Genomic DNA, 19,281 nt, shown 5'->3' with positions numbered 1-19,281 from the left:
CCCACACCCCAGCCAAACCTGACTTTCCACCAGTGCCGGAAGCATGCCCAGTGCTTTTCCATACCCTTGCTCATGCTGTTTCCTTTGGTGACAATATCTTATTGCCACTCTGAAATCCTACCTGCTCCCTAACATTTTGGATGTCACCCCTTCCCTGTAGCTTTTTCTAGTTTCACCCAAATTGATGTGATATCCCTCTTCTTTGAACCTGACGGCAGAGCCTATGCCCCCTTCCAGGGCCTGACACAACACCCAGAGCATGGCAGTGTCCATTAAGTCACGTGAAGCTCACCATGCCCAGTGAACCTGTTGGTGTTCCCTGACATGTGGGAGCCCCAAACCCTTACCTTGGGAGTGAACATGTGAAGGATGCCATCCACAGCCCCTCGTAGCAGCAGCCCCCGGACCAGGAAGCAGGCCAGCACCACATAGGGGAAGAGGGAGCTGAAATACATCACCTGCAGAGAGAACATGGACCCACCATCAGGCAGAGCCCCTCCCGCAGCTGGCATCCCCCTCCCTGCTCACAGCTGGGGCACATAAGCTCCCCTGATTGCAGGAGAAAGCAGAGCCCTGGAACCCCTGGGCACAGGGCCAAACCCACCGCATGTCTGGCACTGAGCCAAGGCAGAAGCAGGAGCAGGACAAGCTGGAGTCAGCATGGCTGTCCCTGGGGTTTGTTTTCTCCTTTCAAGGGCTGGCAGGGTTGGGCAAGAGCCCCCCACTCTGAGGGCTGCCAAGGAAGTGCGGCAACCCTTTGCTCTCCCCTCCTCATTTTCCCATGTCTCATGTCCCAAGGGGACTCCACAAGGATCTCCCCTGTCCTTAAAGCTCCTTTGACAGAAGACATCCTGGAGGTTATAGATACGGCTCCCACACAAAAAACATTAGAAGAATGTTCTAGTCTCTCGTGATTATAAACTATGTGCTATTTTATAGCACATGCATTTCTTGCACTTTTCTGTATCCCAATTTGCCTCACAAAATGGTTGCTGCATTGAAACAAATCAAGTGGGCTGTTGGACCAGGATGGTGCAAAGGCTAAGAGAGGGCATGTCCCGAGCTGAACTGCCTGAGTTCTGATCCTGGCTCTACCACTTACCAACTATGTGACCACGGGCTATTTACTTAACCTGGATGGGCCCCATTGCCTCATCTACAAAATATGTGTAAGAATTGCTAACTCATAAGGCGGCTGTGGACCAAATGTGTTCATTCACGTGGCAGTACCTGATAAGGACCATGAAGTATCAGCTACTATTGTGGCCTCTGGAGAGGGAAGAGGTCGGTGGCTAGGACGACTCTACCTTTCTAGAGTATAGCTTCCTTGCTCATCAAGTCCAGTAAAGAACCTGGAGCCTCACGCAGCCAGGTTCTGGTTCTAGCTCTGAGACCGACTGGCTGCGTGATGTTAGGCTATGTGCTTTCCCCTCTCTGGTGCTCAGTTTCCTCATCTGTAAAATGAGTGGATTGGACTACAGGATCTCTACTGTCCTTTTCATCTCCAGCAGTCCGTGAAATACTGATATTTGACAAATAAGAAAGTACCCTGATTTGAAAGGGCTCTGAACTGGTGGGAAAAGGTGCATGGGGCTTGGCTGAGCTGCACCCTCAGAGACACTACAGAGCTGTCCTCAGAGGCCACCATGGCCCCCTTCGCTCAGAGCACCTTCCTACTCTAATAGCCCTTTAGTTGTAGACATGGCAAACTGCTGGTTTTCACCAACAATTCAGCCTGCTCAGAGCAGGCTCTTCTAGGGCTTTAGCTTGGGAACCTGAGGGTCCAGAATCCAGAGAGATGTCCTAGGTGAACGCTTCCAGTTTTCCCTCTCTTTACTGTTTGTAGGGCAGGCCTCAGTCATCTGAGCATAGAGGAGGCACTGGAGTCAGGGCAACAATCTTCCAGCAAGCCCACCCCTAGCCCATTCCTGGGGGGGGGGGGCGGTCCTTAGTGAACAATACTAGAGTAGTAATACCCCTATCCTCTCCTCTGGGGGCCTATGTCATCATCCTGAGCCACCCAGAACCCCCTCATCCCCCACCTAAGGACCCTGCACAGAGTGACTCAGAATTCTCAGCCCTGCCTCTGTGCCTTTCTGCCACCCCTGTTTGGGTCTTGGGTGCCCACTCACCTTCCCTGAGGACTGGATGCCCTTGACGACAGCCATGCCCACAATGCTCCAGGCCACAAGGAGGCACAGGGTCATCTTCCAATTGAGGCCCCCACTCTCTGAGATGGAGTTAGAGATGTCCAAGGCCTCTCGGTACCAGAAGTAGGTAGTGGCTGAGCTCTTTTCACACTCTGCCTCCACCACTGAAATAGCAGCAAAGGCCACAGTGCCTCAGTGGTGGCCCTATGGGTCCACTTTCTCTGTTGGACTGTCCTCACTCAGCAGTGGGTGAGGGGATAGCTGAGGGTGGGCAGCTGCAACGGGCTGTGCTCATTCTGGGTTAGCCGTGGTCCGGCAGACCCTGAGGAATCCTGGGCTCCTGATGGGGCCTGGGGGCTTCAGGACACACTGAAGGACATGGCTGAATTCTCCCCCATGCCACCCTCTGGCCATGTCTATCCATGGAAAGTAGGAAGGGTTAGGCTGAATTGGCCTAAAGTTCTTTGGGGAAGATCCTAAGTTAAGAGCTGGAGACCTGGATTCTCATCCCAGATTATTGGTTAAATGGGTGGTGGGAATATGGCAAAGTCACTTCTGGACCTCAGTTTTCCCATCTGTGAAGTGGGATAATCATCCAGCCCTTTATAAGACTGGCATGCAAATTAAGACTGTTTCCAGAAAGTATGGTGTTAGAATAATACAGAGTAGTTCATAACAACTAAACTAAAGTTACAACTTCCAGAATTTTACCTATACTCATTATTTTATTCATTCTCTGTAAAACCCTACAGGATAGGCCAGAAAGAGATCATTCATACTGGGGCAGGAGAAGTGAGAATCAGAGATGTTAAGTGACTTATCCAAGGTGACACAGCAAGTAAATGAAATCCCAAACCTGTGCCCTAAGCCTGTTAGACTCCTTCCTGGGACACAGGGCTGGTAGCAGTCCCCCAGCTGGGATCCCACAGGGGGCCCATACTCACCTGCCATGGTCCCATTCCTGATGACAGGACATTCACTCCAGGGCAGTGGGTACTGGAAGGACTTGAAGAAGTAGAAGATGCTCCAGCCAATGATCACATTATAATACAGCCCAACAAAGAGGCAGACCTGAAGACAAGGTCCCACGGGGGGATCATGGTGGTTGCAGGCAACCCCACCCCCGCCCCTGCACGCCCGCCAAGGCCCAGTACAGGAGAGGACATAGAACACAGCAGCACAGCCTTGGAGGAGGAAGATTAGGGCAGCTGAAGGCCTCCTCAATCCTCCATTCATGTGGTATTCAGGAAATCCACAAAGGAATTTTCCAGATATTAGAGTTCTCTCCTTTAAGCATGAAACTCTTAAAATGTTAATCTTTTCCACTTTGAAATTCTTCTAAGATAGTTGAAGCACTTCCCCATCATTTCCTGACGACTCAGGATTACAATTACAGAAGTGCCCTGTAGGACTATGGAGGCGTGCACAGCTTTGGCCCTTATAGTAAATGGCCCCAGACTGTTGTGCTTTTTGAGATTTCATGGATGCTTCTTATTGGTTTCCTATGTTCTCTCTTCTGTCAGGAGATTACTTTCTCTTTGGTGTTGTTAGCAGCCTGCCTCTAGGAAGACGTCACTTATCATTTCTTGGAAACACGATAACTAACCTTAGTAGAATTTTATTTAAAATATGAGAACATGGACTCTGAGGGTCCAAGGGGTTTCTTTGAAAGCATGGTTTTTACAGACAGGACTCGCTGCATCCATTCCCTCCAGGGCCTGCCTGTCACATGCATCAGAGAGACTGCTGGTCAGTGTGCGAGCTGGGGACCCCCTGCTTCAGCAACCTCACCTTCAGCAGATGCTCCTACAGCACACCTTATGGGGAATATAGGTAGAGAGACACCCACTTCCTTTACTTGGGTGCTTTCAATACTAGTGGGAGACCACACACACTCCTGTGTACATGCACACGGCCAGCCCCAGCAGAGTATGCCATATCTGGCCATGTTGACCTGTGCAGAGCTGGTGGCCAGCATGAGGGCAGGGGCTGCATAGACCCTCTCCCAGTCTCTGCCTGATACATGGTTTGGGTTGGTTATGCTTCCAGGCAGGCCTGACAGAATTCTCAGTCCCTTCCTGAAGCAGAGTTTTTATCCCAGCATAGAGTTTTTGTCTCATGTGAGCATGGATGGGCTTTGCCCTTAAGGGATGCTCAGTTTCCTCACCTAGAACTCTAAGCGGGTCCTCATCTGGGGGGCCTCATGAATGAGCCTGGAGCCCTCACAGAGTTCCCCAATCAGGGCCAGTGGGGTCTCCCTGTCTCTCACCGTTCCAAAGTCTCACCCTTCCTGGGTCGACCATAGGTTCCTGTCTGAGTCCTCCAACTCTGCTCGTTTGCACAATGGCAAAATGGTAAGGGGACCCTGAGCCCCAAGACTGCCTCTTCCTGAGCCACTCACTTGCTCAATTAAAACACTCTTTGACCAAGGAAAGAGGAAGGATCTCCCTCGTAGGCTCATGGGGAGTGGATGGGCTGGTAAGCAGAGTGGTGGTCCGTCCCCAGAGAACTCTGGCTGAGATGTCCTTTGAATATGTCCTAGCTTTTCCTCCACTGCACCAATTGCAAATAATACATGCTATTTCAGGCAGTGAAGTAAACTTTCAGTTCAGGAAATATGGTGACTATGGTCCTGAGACTCCAGCTGGAGGCAACTGTCATGTTGAGGGTCCCCCTCACTGCCCTTGTCCTGGCCCAGGACTCTGGCCTATAAACCTGGGGATCCCCTCCCCATTACCCAAGAGTGGCCCCTCTTCCTCCCACTTAGTGCTTGTCCCAGCCCTGGACTCACTATGCAGCTGGAGAAGCCGATGCCCCCCAGGCGGGGGCACACATAGTGCCACACGCCGATGCTACCACGGCGGATCCTCTGGCCCACAGCCAGCTCCAGGAAGAAGAGTGGGATCCCAATAATGATCAGCAGCACCAGGTAGGGCACCAGGTAGGCACCTGCAGGGAGAGAGGAGAGATGTCAGAGGCTGCCTAGAGCACAGCAACATGCGGCAGCTGTGTCCTACAGTCCCAGCCACATGGCTGATCATCCGCAAACTGTCGCCAGTCCTGGTGCTCCTCCATATATGGTCTGGCTCATGCGTGTGACCTACCACACACTGGCCCACCCAGACCCTCCTTCTCCCCCCTTGACTCCCCTGACCCGAAACACTAAGGGAGGAACCATGTGTGTGTCAATGCCTCCCACTCAGAGAGACTAGGCTCAGAGACAGACAGACAGTGCACTGCCTCTCAGGAATCCACATGTCAAGTCACATGCCGAAAGACACACCTCACGAGGTACTCTGTAGACACCTGTTCACAACCCTCCCACCCACCGAAAAGCAGCCCAGATGGCACAGGTCCCTGCTCACTCGCCCCCAGTGGCGCAGCCTTCCTGCATCTGAACCAGATGCTGACACAGCAGACTGGGACACTCTCAGGAAAGTGGAGCTTGGAAGCTCTCCAGGGAGAGAGGATATGACCAGCATCGCCATTAATCTACAGCTAATTGGGAGGAACGGGAGAGAAATTAGCAGTTCAGGAAAGCATAGCCAATAGGATCATAAAGGATAGAATGGATCTTGCAAAAGATTCCAGATGATAAATTAATCTCACTGTCCTGGGCCTCACTGCAGACACAATCTCCATTCCAAGTGACAGGACATTTAGAAAGAGAATTAAAACCATGTCTGGATACAGATGAGTGCACCCTGCTGAGAGCTGTGCCAACAACTTAGTCCTGTTAGCAACCTTGTCAGCATGGTCCTGTTTGTCAAACAGTGTCAGGCCAGCCCTGGTCACCAGGACCCTGATGGTCACCCAGCGCTCCTAGACCAAGCCTGGCAAGCAGGGAGTCTCCAGAAGCACCCCCAGCCACACTGTTTTGCCCCCCATAACATAGCATTCCACATGCTCCTCAGTGTGTGCCCAATCTGCCAATGAATGCTGAGGATCAAGCATCTCCTGGGCACAAAACCTAGCACTTGGCAACAGTCAGCTCTTTACTGTGGGTCCACTCTGTGACAGGTACAAGCAATGGGGGGACAGCAAAGTAACAGAAGGCACAGATGTCATTCTGGGAGAGCTCGTGATCTGCTGGGGAAGCAGGACCCTCAGATTCACGTAAGCCATGTCAGCATGCATGTGTACACACACACACACACCACGGACTAGTCACACAGGGCTACTGAGCACATACATGTAGAAGGAGGGCCGGGGTGCACTGCAGCTAATCAGGGAAGCCTTCCAGGGGAGGTGACCCACTGAGCCTTATACAACAGTATCTTATTCATTAAGCACACACATGCACACACAAATTCAACTGGTCACTAACAAGCAGCCCCCGTCACGGTGCTCACAGGAGAGAGCTTAGACCCCAGGGTCTGTCTTTAACTCGGTCTCTTGGTCTTGGGTGCAGGGAAATGGAACAGGAGAGATGTGATCTGCTGCAGGAAGGCAAAGGGATACAGCCTCAGTGGTTTCATATTTCACCCCAGTATCCCTGGGGGTGGAGGGTGGGGAGACAAGATGTGCAGGGAGATGGATTTCAGGGTGTGGGCAAAGTAGGTTGCCATCTTCTATGGATGCTTCTTTCCTCACCCCGAAGAACCAGGGAAAGTCTCCAGGTAAGTGCTGTCCAAGAGTGATCCAGCAGCAAAGACCAGGTCAGCCTCCTGCCACTCAGGCCCCATCTGCCTGAGCCAGGCCCCAGGGCACTGACTTGACTACAGGTCTCTCAACCATGCTGTGGCAGAGCTAACCAGAGTGCTCAAGGGACCACGGCCTAGGTAAGTGGAATTTAAGGTTAATCAGAGGTACTTTTTCATATTAATCTTTGTTAAAATCATTTGGAAATGCAACAGCAGCCTCTTCCACCTTGGAAAATACAACCTGGGGACATAACTGGATTCCCTTTGATGTTTCAGCAGCTTGGCTTTTGGAAGCCTCAGGTCATCAGTGTGAACAGCAGGGAGCACCCACCATTCAGGGTGTTAAGAAATGTAGCAGAACATGGCCACAGGGGAGTGCAGTCCAGGATCTCTGAGGTCTCTTGGATTTTTAATAATCCTGTCTCGGTCTACACTTGAGCCTTGTTTCTGGCAACCCCCAAGGTTATTCCTGGAGTTTAAAAGACCGCCTTGGCCTCAGTTTGTTGAGAAATAGATTGAGGAGGAGCTAAGACCCTGATTCCGGATCTTTGACCCTAAGATCAAGGCTCTGCCGCTTAGTAGCTGTGTGATTTTGGGCAAATAACTTCATCTCTCTGTCTGCTAATTTTTCATCTATGTAACAAGTATGAAGATATTAAGTAGAACCATATGAAATTGCTGATATTTGATTATTTTTGACTTACAAAAATGGCCATTTCGTATGCTTCAACCCTATACCTATCGCTGTTGTGAAGATTAAATGAGTTACTTACCCATAGTAAGCACTCGACAAATATTTGCCTCTGTCTCATAAGAATAAACAGGAAAAAAAGTAAACTAAGATTATGCAGAATAAAGAAACTGTCAGCATTTGGTGGAACTAAGCAGAGTTCCAGAGTCTCCATCCAGAATTGAGCAAAGTTTGACTGGATCACACCTGGCTCAAAACCACGCAGCATCAACCCTCAGACCACAAAACTATCTCCTTCCTGTGATCATTTGCTTCCTCCTAAACAATATTTAAGATGACTTATTATAAAACTTGTAAAGTATAGGGAAGGGCAATGTTAGAGGTTCCAGCTAAGTCCCCAGATGCCGTGTGTCCTCTGAAGTTGTTTTGGGTGTCTTGGGTCTCTTCTCAACATCTCACAGGACATAGGGATATATTTATATCTTGCTTTGGCCTGGTCTTATCTCAACTCAGTGATCATGCTGTGTGGACCAAAAGCTCTGATTGGCAGTTACTTCTTGAAAAAAAATCTTTCAAAGCAAGGTGACCATGTGACGAATATACTGTACAATGGTGGAAAGATGAAAGCCTCCAGCCTAACTCAATCCCATTGGTCTGAGTGGGCACTCTCACTCCCTGCCCTTCAATAGAAACTGGAAAGGAGGAGAATCTGCCCTTTGCACAAAGGTGAGTGTGTGTCCTGGAGAGAAGGGGAATGGTCCTGAATGAGGCTGTGTCTTTTAGAGAAGCTACATGGCAAGACTCCCACAGAGGGAGGGAAGAGGCTGGGTTAAAATGCCTGCAAAGCTGTGCCACCCAACAGGCTCAAATGTGGCAATCCCAGGGCACAGGGTCTCAGGAACAGAAAGCTCTCTGCTGGTTTTCTCAGGACCAGAGGTCTGGGCTTGGAAATGTCTTTGTTTCCAGCCTGTTGGTGTTTTCCTTGTTTATTTTCAGTTAGTTGTACTCTGGTTTCAGAGCAAGCTACCTTTGGAAAATTCCAGCCTACCTCAGAGGTGCTAGGGAGACAATGTCTGGGGGCTGAAAGTGGTGATAGAGGTTTGATTCAAGGGGCGAGATCCTCCAGAGGGATGCAAACACAGGGGCAGCGTGAGGACCCCCCCCGCCCCCGCTACCGAGGAGACAGTAGGTGTGTTTAAGTGCTCAGGCTCTGGGGTCAGGCTATCCAGGTTTGAATCCTGGCTTTATCATTAACTGTAACCTCGGTCACAAATGACCTCGAACAAGTTACCTAACCAATCTGTGCCTCAGTTTTGCAGTCTCTAAAAGGACGATGATAATAACTCCTTCCTTACATAAGCTTGTTGGTGCTTTGGTTGTTCCAAGATGCTCAAATATCAGCAGTTTCAGGTATTTAAGCCTAATATCCATTAAGTGCTTAGAATAGTGCCTAGCACCTAGTAATCATTTAATAATAATGCCAACAGTTGTCCTTTACTATGTGTCAGGTAGTGCATCAGCGTTCTATTCATAAAGCTCATTTAATCCTTCCAGCTATCCTGGGAGGCAGGAACTACGGCTATCCTCATTTTACAGAGAAGCACAGGGAGCTGAAGCAACTTGTACTAGGTTCCCGAGCTGATTGGCCAGGCCGGAATCTGAACCCAGACAATCTGGGTTCTTACCATCATGCCCTACGCCTCTCGATAGCTAGTAGCCCTCATTACAGCTCTTCCTGGGGAGTCTGGAAGCCTGAGCTCCAGCCTACATGGGGCTCCAGCTCTGCCTCAGCAAAGGAGTGTTCCTTTTCGTGCATCAGCCCACCCCATTTGCAGGGCAGCACCAGGGCAAGGAGGACTGCCTCTTACCTCCTCCGTTTTTCTGGCACAAGTAGGGGAACCTCCAGATGTTGCCGAGGCCCACAGAGAAGCCAATCTGGGCCAGGATGTACTGCAGCTTGCTGTTCCAGGCTGGCCGGTCCTCTGCATCCAGCTCCTCCTCCACTGCCTTCTGCTTACTGCCTGCCTCACCAGCTATGTTCAGTACACTCTGCTTATAGTCCACAGGCTCCTCAAGGGCCAGCAGGTCGGCCACCGACTCAGTGACATGCTCACTGCTGTGTTCGCGCTGGGTTACCTTGCTGTTCTTCGGCATTGGTGCCACCTGGGCTGTGCAGCCCTGCTCCCCAGCACACAGAGAAGGTGGGACTCAGCCGCTGTCAGCTCCTTCTCATCCAGGGACCTATGAAACCAGGTGAGCAGGAGAGGATTAGCTGGCTACACCAGGGAGGTGGGGAGCCCAGAGTGGACACAACCCAAATCAACTCCCTGCCACGCACCTTGGGGCTGCTCAGGGGCTCAGCTCTTGAGCTTGCCTTCCCTCCCCATCAGGGGGTGCCCGCTGAGGAGCTCAAGGTCTACAGCATCACCAGAAAGGTAAACCTAATGGAGCAAAAAGGGCAAAGCATACACCAAACCCAAATGAAGGGTTACCTGTGACAGCGTTGCTCTCTTTCATACTGCAAAGCCTACACCGTTCAAGACCCTTCAGAGGTTCCCACAACCTTCCCCTTCCAGGGTAGCCAAGGTTGTAGCTAAGACCAAGCATTCTTGTGCCTATTTAGCCAAAAACACTTGGTGGGAGCCAGGGAAGCCAGTGTTTTCCTATCCCAGGATCTTTGTATTCAAAATGTAATTCATGGTTGGTTAGAAATGCAGAAGCTGAGGCCCAGCAAGACCTACCAAATCCTTCTCTGTACTTTTACAAGATCTCTAGATGATCCAAAGGGACATTAACACTTGCAAAAAAAAAAAAAAAAATTACCTTGGGGATCCTGGACACCAGCTCCTATGGCCCCTTCATTCCCTGGCAGGAGCAGCTGACCAGGCTCAGCTAAGGACTCTGGGAACAGAGCCCTAGAAGTGTTTGCTCAGTGCCAGCAAATCCTGGGTCATTGCTCAGCATTGACATTATCTGAGGGCCACTGCAGCCAAGAGCTGGCTCTCCATCCTTCAGCGACAGCTTTACAACAGATAATGTCTGCACAACATGGGTGGGGGAGGCAAAACTCTCCCCTGCTCCTACCATTCCCCATTTGTCTTTCATACTTCCCCTAAAAGAAATAAAGCACCAAGAAAATGAATCCTTTGAAGAATCCCAACCTTGTGTTATATTTTAAGGCACATCCTCACTAAGGGGAGGTTGGAGGATTTAAAATTAAACACATGCACACCCGGCCTGCAGTTGCCCTGCATCTTTCTAGGGATGTAAATTACCCAGCTCTGTAATTATTTTATTAAGGGAACACTGCTGTCTCTGGAAGCTGGGCTCCCTGTTTGCTCTCCTTTTATGCATGTACCACCTGAATGGCACAGGCAAGGTCACCATGCAACAGAAGGGCCCAGGGCTGCCCTTCCTGCTGGGCTTGACCTAGACCTCATGGCTGACTCCAGCAAAGACCCGACCTTCAAGGACACATGGCCAGCCATGCTCTATTATACGAGTCATGAAACTGGGAGGCCTAGCAGATGGGGATGACTGTCCGTGCTGATCTGTGGGGTCAGCTAGCTCTCCCCAGGCCAGGCCTTGGACCACATCATGGGGTGACACCTCCTTGACAAATTCATCCAAGGGGGACAGTGAGTCTTTAGTGACTGCTCCCTCCCACCCCAGGAACAGTCATGGTCTTGGGTTTTAGAGTAACTGGGCAGAGCCAGCCTGCCTTAAAGACCTTGGAATTCCCTGTAAGAAGCTCTCTGTTGGGGCTTCACTTCACAATAGGCCAGCTGAACACCCCATTGTGTCCTGGAGGGTGCCCCAAGGGTGGCACTTGTATGTCTGTGGTCCCTTCTGCCCTCAGCCTCCCCCTGGAGCTGCTGTGTTGCCCATGCTGTATAAGTGAAGGATGTCCCTAGGAGTGGGGGATCCGTGTCCTTGCCTGGGCTGCCAGGATAAGCCCTCCTCCCCTACTCAGCAGGTCCCTGTCCCCAGGGAGCTCAAATGGAGGAAACCTAAGGCATATGTGAGGGCTGCTTGTCCAGGCACCTCATCTTCCCCTACAGCTCACCTCAAGAGTTTCATTAAAGACTACAGCTGGGGAGAAATGTCGGGGTCCCTCTGGAGACTGTGATCACTAGAGTGCCTTGACTCAGAGACTCTCTCAGCTACTCTGCCTGCAGCAGGATTTGATCAGAACAATCTGCAATGCATTAGATATGATTTATTGATCATCAAGCCACAGCTGGAGAAAACCAAGGGGGATCCCTGCAAGTCTGCAGAATTTATCTTGGTGCTGACCAATAGGAGCACGTTTCCTCATAAATAGCCCAGGGAGTGGCAGCTCCAGTCACCAATATGAGAAAGGGCTGAGAGGAAAATAGTGTCATTTTAAACTAGGAGGACTCAAGGACAAAGTTAGCACATTCAGGTAAAGCCAGAGAAGGAAACCTACAGCAAGGTCATGGCAATTACAGGCCATCAGCTCAGTACTCACTTCCTCTTTCTTCCTGAGATGTCAGTGATGCATATGAGCAGCCTGCATTGCAGGATGGGGCTCAGGGAGCCCCTGTGCCATTAGATGTGCAGAATGCAAAGTGCTGGTGTGAACCTGCATGCTGAGACACCAGGCTGGGCTGCAATCATGACCAGAACCTCTGTGCCCAGTGAATATGCTCAGGTGGTCACCAGAATCAGATTCTTACGAATTAAAGCTGGAGGGACCCTAGCAATTGCCCAACTCAACATTTGCATTTTATATATGAGGAAACTGAGGCCCAGAGTGAGAAAGTGAATTGCCCAATGCTACTCAGGCAGGTTCTCCTGACACCTTGACCAAAGTCACAGCTGGAGAGGCCTACCCACTGAGCCAGACTCAGCGGGGGGCGAGGGGGGCACACAGGGAGAAGATGATTGTGTGTGCGGTGTCAGCATGGGCTTTGAAGTCAAACAGGCCTGGATGTGAGAGTTCCTTTTTAACTCACTCATTCATTCCCTCTCTCGCCTGACATACATTTCCTGCGTTCCAGGTTCTGTTCTCGATGCGAGCAGAACAAGCCAGTGTCTCCTCTTGTGGAGTTCACATGTTTTGTGGAAGCACCAGATACTAAAGAAATGAATGCATGACATGACGGGGTGGAGTAAGGTGGCAGCTGCTCTTTTATGCCGGGTGGGGGTGAGGCAGTCAGGAAAGGCATCTCTGAGGAGGCGGCATTTGAGCGGAGTGAGCCCATGTGACATGATGGAAGAGTGTTGGCAGAGGAAGAGCAGACAAAGCTCCTGAGAGGGACATGGCACTGGCAATTCCTGGAAGGGCAGGTGGCCAAGTGGCCAGCCAGAGCAAAGGCAGAGGGGAGATGGTGAGAGGAGGGGTGGAGAGGGCCGGGGCGAGCACCGGAGGACTGGGCACAACTAGCTGGGTGCATCGATCTCCTCATGGGTGGGAGGGATCACTTCAGGACTGTTCCCATCTCCCAGGGAGGGCTGCTGGAAAACCCAGGCAGTTACCACACAGGAAGTGCCTGGCACCAAGCTTGGCACCCGGGACAGACCCAAATGGTAGCAGCTGCTGCCAGACACCTTGCATTGTATGTACCTTCATATATTTAAAAATGTGTAAGTCCCCATATTTCCATTTGGTCCCGTAAATCCCGTTTCTCTTCAGCAAGGACCCAAGTGAGTTCCCAGAGGGAGCAGAGGTGGAAGGTAGAAAGAAGCATTTCACGCCACCTCAGAAATGTCCACCTTTGTTAGCGAGAACTGGCATCCTCCTGAGTCTGTGGGGCAGCAAACTACAGAGTCCCAGCACTCACGCCTGTGTCACAGGGAGCCAGGTAGAGACCATGCAGCTCCAGGCCTTGGGTCAAAAGATCAGCAATGTTATTACTAATAAAGACAGGGCCTTGTATCAAAAGCTTAATTTTATTATTAGTAGTAAAAATATAGCTCACATTTGTAATCTTTTGAAACCGTTTAAAAACATTTTTACGTCCTCTGCTGGTAGAGTACGGGGTGATGACTCTGCTCGGGAGTCAGGTGGCCCAGGTTCAAATCCCAGCTTCCCTGCCTACCAGCCACCTGACTTGGGCAAGTTTCTTAACCTCACTGAGCTCAGTTTCCTCATCTGTCAAAGAAGGATGCCAACAGTGCCCACCTCTCAATGTGGTGAGGAGGAGAGTGTGCACAGGTCTTAGATTAGAGCTGGGCCGGCACCCTGGAAGTGCTCACAAACATTGCTCTTCCTCTGCTCTCACTGGAGCCACCCCGCAGCCCAGGAAGGTGATTTGGCAGCTGCCATCTCTCCAGGTTACAGATGCGGCACTGAGACCACGGTGTCACAGAACGGGGCTCAGGTCATACAGCTGTCAGCACCCAGGCCGCCCCACTCCTGTGCTCTCTCCGTTCTCCAGGCTGAAAGGGTTTCTAAAGGGAGGTGGAGGCAGGGACTCAGAACAGCCCTCCCTACCCCACCCCCCCACCCCAGTTCCCTGATGCCTGGAGTCCACGTGCTGGCAAAAGGCCAAAGTGCACAAAGCCCTGCCTTGGACAAGCACCAGGATCAGAGGATCCAGAGAGGGGAGAGTCCTCTCTGCACCTGCCTTTGCATCTGTGGAGCCAGCCGTGGTCCGGGCATAAGGAGGACGCTGGTCCTGACCAATCCCCAACCAACTGTGCAAACTGGCACCACTGCCCTAACTTCCCAGGGCCTTGATTCCCCTGTGTGTAAACAGGTTGGTCTGGGTGATCCCCAAGGCTCCCATCAGCTCCAGCGGGTATCCAGCGAGAGCCCCTCCTGTATGTGGGTGTCAGCAGCACATGACCCATCCCAAATAGCAGGCACAGCAGGACCTGCAGCCTGTGTGTCCTGCCACTCTCTGTCATAGGGGTGCACTGACAGCCAGCCCAGCATACTCTAATTATCTCCCTGTAGTAGCTGGGTGGGTTGTAAAGTTGCTTTCATGAGCAACATGTTAGATGATGAAGGTGCATGGTTTCTCTGAAAGGAACGCTTCAATTACCTAGAGCACAGTGCAGGGGCTTGAGCGCCCGGCAAGCCTGGTGCCAGCTTGTCACTTAGCAACAGAGGCGGCTTACAGCTCAGAATAGCTCATGTGAGAGAAGCAGGACTGAGCGAGTCAACTGCGAATCTTCTTAAAAGGAGAAAAAAATAGTGTGACTAGAAGGCAGACAGGTAAAAATATCTCCTGTCAGAGGGCTGATGGCTCCACAACTTTTCAAGCACAGCATCCGGCAATTAGCTCAAGGAGGTGGGGGATGGCTGCCCCCACTCTGTGACCAGAGATGAACTCTGAGGCCCTCCACCCCGAGCAGCCCAAGACGGGAAGAGGGCCTCCTGGAATGCCCAAGTCAGCCCCTCTCAGCATCCACCTCCTAGGCCCAGGTGACTCACACTCAGGAAGGTTGTACCAGGTAACTCAAGGGACAAACATGAATGGGTTATTTTCCAAGTCAGACTCCCTGGGGGAGCTGAATGGAGAAGTCACCATCTCTTGAACAGCAGGCCGTCAACGCCACAGAGCTCCAACCCCACAGAGCCACAGACCCCACAGAGCCCTGCTCCGCTCAGCCCTGTGGGGTGTGCCTAACTGTGTTCCCTGGGTCTCGTGGCCCTTCCCTCAAAGAACACTTGACAGCTTCCTGATTTCCACGTGATGAGCAGTTGTGGACCAAACTGATCTCCTAATTACCTCAGAGGCTCTGGGCTTCCACTGAGCCCAAAACAGGACTGACTGTTATCAGAGACACAAATTGTCCTCCAAATTATTTTTAATCGTTTTATCAAAACTTTTGACAGTCACCTGGGGCAAACTGCTCCTGACTGGGCCTGGCCTTGACTTGGTGGCAGCTCTCTCACCCAGGACACAGAGGCAGGAACCTCAGCACCATTCTTGACCTCTCTCTCCTTCACCCCCACCCAAGAGTCACAGAATCCTGCCAGTGTGCTCAGATCTGTGCTTCCCACCCCTCCTGCTCCAGCTCAGGCCTTCTCTCTGGCTAGGCACCTGCAACAGGCTCCGCACTCACTCTTCCCCGAGGCCATCCTACACACCGCCTGCAGAGACATCTTCTGGAAATACCACATCGCCCCACTCCCACTGCCTACTGAAGACAGCCTTTTCCCAGGCATATGCCCCCCCCCCACCTCCCCAGCCTCGGCTTCCACTTCCTCCCCAGCACACTCTCCACTCTCTGCATAAACCCCTCCCCATCCTCTGCCTCCCAAGGCCTTGCAGTTCCACGTCCTCCCCTCTGTGACACCTTCCATGATTTGTGATTCGAGTGAGTATTAACATCCCCTTTCTCTGCCCTTCTCAGCACACTTTTGTCATACTAGCTTACACTACTACCATGTGGCTTTCTGGCACAACTAGCTGTTTACACACCTGATTCCTTGAAGGTGTGTTTGGCTTTGTGTCCACCTTCATTGCTCCTTGCCCAGCCAGTGCCCAGCACACACAGGCTATCTTGTAAATTTCTGTGGGCGGAATGTGGTACTTACAGATGTTGTGAGGTCCCTGCTCTCTCACCCTCTGAGAACAACCTGCTCCCCATGTTGAAATCCTAACCACTGCCTTCACCCCTGAAACAAAGAGGCAGGGGTGAAAAGCTAACCAAACTGACTAGAGAGACACTGAAACCTCCTAGAAGTCTGCATGCGCGGCAGGGAACTCTAATTGAGAGCAGCCTTGCAGCACATGTGGGGAGGACCTGAAGACTTAGAAGCCAGCTTTCTGCTCCTTATTCATCTGTAGGGAACCCTGCTTACCTACAAACTGCATCTGGTTACCACATGGATCAAAGGCAAAAGAGAAAGAAGTTTATTGAAAAGGAGAATAGAATGGTATTTTTCTGATTCCATTTCACAGATTTGTCAGGTTTGTGTTTTGGCCTTCCATTTCATATCTCAACTGACACCATCTTTGCTTTTGCAAGTTCAAATCCCAGTGTCTTACTATTCTAAGTTCTCAATAAATGTGATATAAATGAATTGAATGACTGCATAAATGAACTGATGTATTTTGAACTCTCCAAATTTTCTAGAGTCTGATATTTTTCCAGCTTCCAATTTTTCCCATTTTCTGATGCAATATTCTGATTCGAAGAGCATATCATGCCCCAAGGATGCCCCAAGTGACAGTTTGAAAGCTAAGGTACACTAAGAGGCCTGGCCATCATTCAATAACTTTTTGCCTCTTTTGAAGGAGCCAGCATTTGTGCTCAACTTTCCCCACTTTGCAGACGCGATCCATCCTCACCTCTGAGAAATAAACTTTGGATGGGCACAGAGTTGGCAAGAGCATGGTATGGGACTGGTGAGATCGTTCCAAACCAATCAGTCCAATGTCAACAGAATGTGCTGTAGCCCCCTTCTCTTCTCTCTGTTGTATTTGCAGAGCGTATTCTCTGCAGCAGGTATTTTGTTTTTAGTCAAGAAGGAAGGGAAGCAGGAAAAGGAGCAGATGGTCCAGAGAAGAAACTGGCACTGGGATGTGGGCGGGCCCGTGCAAACAAGACCTTTTGGTTCCATTTTACCATGTCATGTGAGGGGAAATCATGCTTCAGTTGGTATGTGAGTAAGGGTAGCACCGTGCTCCCACCTCCCCCAAGACGCATTCTCTCTTGTAATAGAATCAGGTGCTGAGAGATCTATTGGAGGAACTTCTGAAGGCAATGTGGGGTGACGTAATAGTAACGATCACAATAACATCCAGGTCATACTGTGGTGACCCCTGAGCTTAGTGACATGCAGACATTACCTCCTTTAATCCCGCCAATAATTACATCAGATAGGTACCACGATTATTCCCATTTACAAATGAGGAAGTGGAGGCTCAGAGGGATTCATTACCTATTTTTCATTGAATTTAAGATCCCCTGATGCCGGCACTTTCTTGAACTTACCAGAAAGGGTCAATGGAAGGTTTTCGTCCAACTAGGTCACCCAAGCCATAGACCAAAAGCCATTTATTTTTTCTTTCTTGTGACCGGTAAGGGGATCGCAACCCTTGGCTGGGTGTCGCCCGCACCGCGCTCAGCCAGTGAGCGCACCGGTCATCCCTATATAGGATCCAAACCCGCGGTGGGAGTGCCGCTGCACTCCCAGAGCCGCACTCTCCCGAGTGAGCCACCGGGTCGGCCCCCAAGAGCCATTTTGAAATGACTGCTGACTGCATGTCATGTCCTGATTTTAAGATATGGCAATGTGCAAAATATGCATTTTGAAATCAATGAAATAAGGCACCTCATCCATGGGCATACGGTTTAAAAGTGGGGGACCCTGGATCTTCACTGACACAGTCTGACTCTGGAACCTGACTCTCAACCTCAAAGCTATCATAGAAAGATCATGAGCTTTACAGACAGGAAAACCTCGCTTTGAGCCCTGCCTGCCACTTACGAGCTATGAGTCTTTGGGAAAGTACAGAACCTCTCTTGGTTTCGACTTCTGGACCTGAAAGATGGGGATGAAGGTTCTTACCTCACAGGTTGTCTTGAGTATAAAATGAGATAACACAAGGGTCGTGCTCAACTCAGGCAGGCCCTCAGGGGCACGCCATAAACCAGTGTCCCCTTTGTGTGAGAACATGGGGGACAAGGGCTCCACCTCAGTACAGGCACATGCGCCCCTGTCCCACAGTGCCCGGAGCTGGTGTGGAACAAGCACATGAGAGCCTGAGGACACAGTGGGCTGGAGAGGGGTGCAGGAGTTGATCCTCCAACTGATTCCCCCCTTCCCCCGAACTAGAAAGAGAATGCAACCCAGAGACTCTGTAAACTAGAGGTCCTGCTGATATATGGGATTCACAAATATTCTTGTCTGGAGTTTTCCCTCGCTCTCTCCCTCCTTCCTTTCCTTTACCTCCTTCAACAACTATGTACTGAACACATGTGCCAGGCTCTGTTCTAGTACAGCAGCGAACACAGAACACAATGTTCCTGCCTGGGGGGTTTATATTCCAGTGCAGGGGGCAAATAAAAATCAGACAAACATATAGCTTATAGTGTACATATAGATATACACCATATCTATCTTATATATAAATATATAATATACATAATGTAGAGTATGACGGGATGGAGTAGGGTAGGATGCTACAAGAGATAGGGAGTTAAGGAAGCACACTCTGACAAGGCGACACAAAGACCTGAATAGAGTGAGAGAATGAGCCATGTGGGTGTCCTGGGAAAGTACTCAGAGCAGAGGGAACAGAAAGTGCAAAGGCTCTGAGGCAGGAACAGAATGCTTGGTGAGGACAAGGAACAGAAGCAAGGGCCACATGCCCAGAGCACCCTGGACAAGGCAGGAGTGGGAGGTGCTGGGATGGGAAGACCACGAATGTCTACAGCAGGCAGGGCTCATAGACCATGGAAACAACTTGGGCTTTCTTTCAAGGCTAATGGGAAGTTGTTGGAGGTTTTTGAGCAGAGGAGTGATGTGACTCAAATATTTTGAAAGGGATCACTGGCTGCCTGTAGGACAAGTGAAGAAATAGGGAGGGTAGTAGGAGATGATGGTGACCTGGATCGGGCTGTTGAATAAGGTTTAGGTTTTGAAGAGAGAGAAATAGCAGGCCTTCAGGTACTGAAGGGCACACCAGGTCCCAGACAGGTAGAGGATCCACGACAATATCCCAATTTAGAAAAAGAAAATTCTTGGGGCCGGCCCGGTGGCGCACTGGATGGTGCGCCGCTTGGGAAGCGTGGCAGCGCTCCCGCCCGAGGGTTCGGATCCCACATACTGACCGGTTCCCGCTCGCTGGCTGCGCGAGGCCCGGGAGCA

General features: G+C 50.8%; 1 protein-coding gene across 1 annotated transcript in view; it reads right to left on the bottom strand.

Annotated features, from left to right (window-relative positions):
• The window catches only part of SLC6A17 (solute carrier family 6 (neutral amino acid transporter), member 17), a 46,719-nt gene that overhangs the window by 19,579 nt on the left and 7,859 nt on the right, over positions 1 to 19,281 (bottom strand). The window contains exons 2-6 of the mRNA XM_008566705.1: positions 9,353 to 9,725; positions 4,942 to 5,099; positions 3,095 to 3,221; positions 2,133 to 2,314; positions 348 to 458 (exon numbers count right to left, since the gene is read on the bottom strand). Coding sequence (XP_008564927.1) covers positions 348 to 458; positions 2,133 to 2,314; positions 3,095 to 3,221; positions 4,942 to 5,099; positions 9,353 to 9,638 — 864 coding nt within the window. The 5' untranslated portion in view covers positions 9,639 to 9,725. The remainder of the gene's footprint in view (positions 1 to 347; positions 459 to 2,132; positions 2,315 to 3,094; positions 3,222 to 4,941; positions 5,100 to 9,352; positions 9,726 to 19,281) is intronic.

Source organism: Galeopterus variegatus, unplaced genomic scaffold (genome assembly GCF_000696425.1).
Source record: "Galeopterus variegatus unplaced genomic scaffold, G_variegatus-3.0.2 Scaffold16, whole genome shotgun sequence".
In the NCBI taxonomy this organism is placed as follows: domain Eukaryota; kingdom Metazoa; phylum Chordata; class Mammalia; order Dermoptera; family Cynocephalidae; genus Galeopterus; species Galeopterus variegatus.
This window is presented reverse-complemented; position numbering and strand designations above follow the sequence as displayed.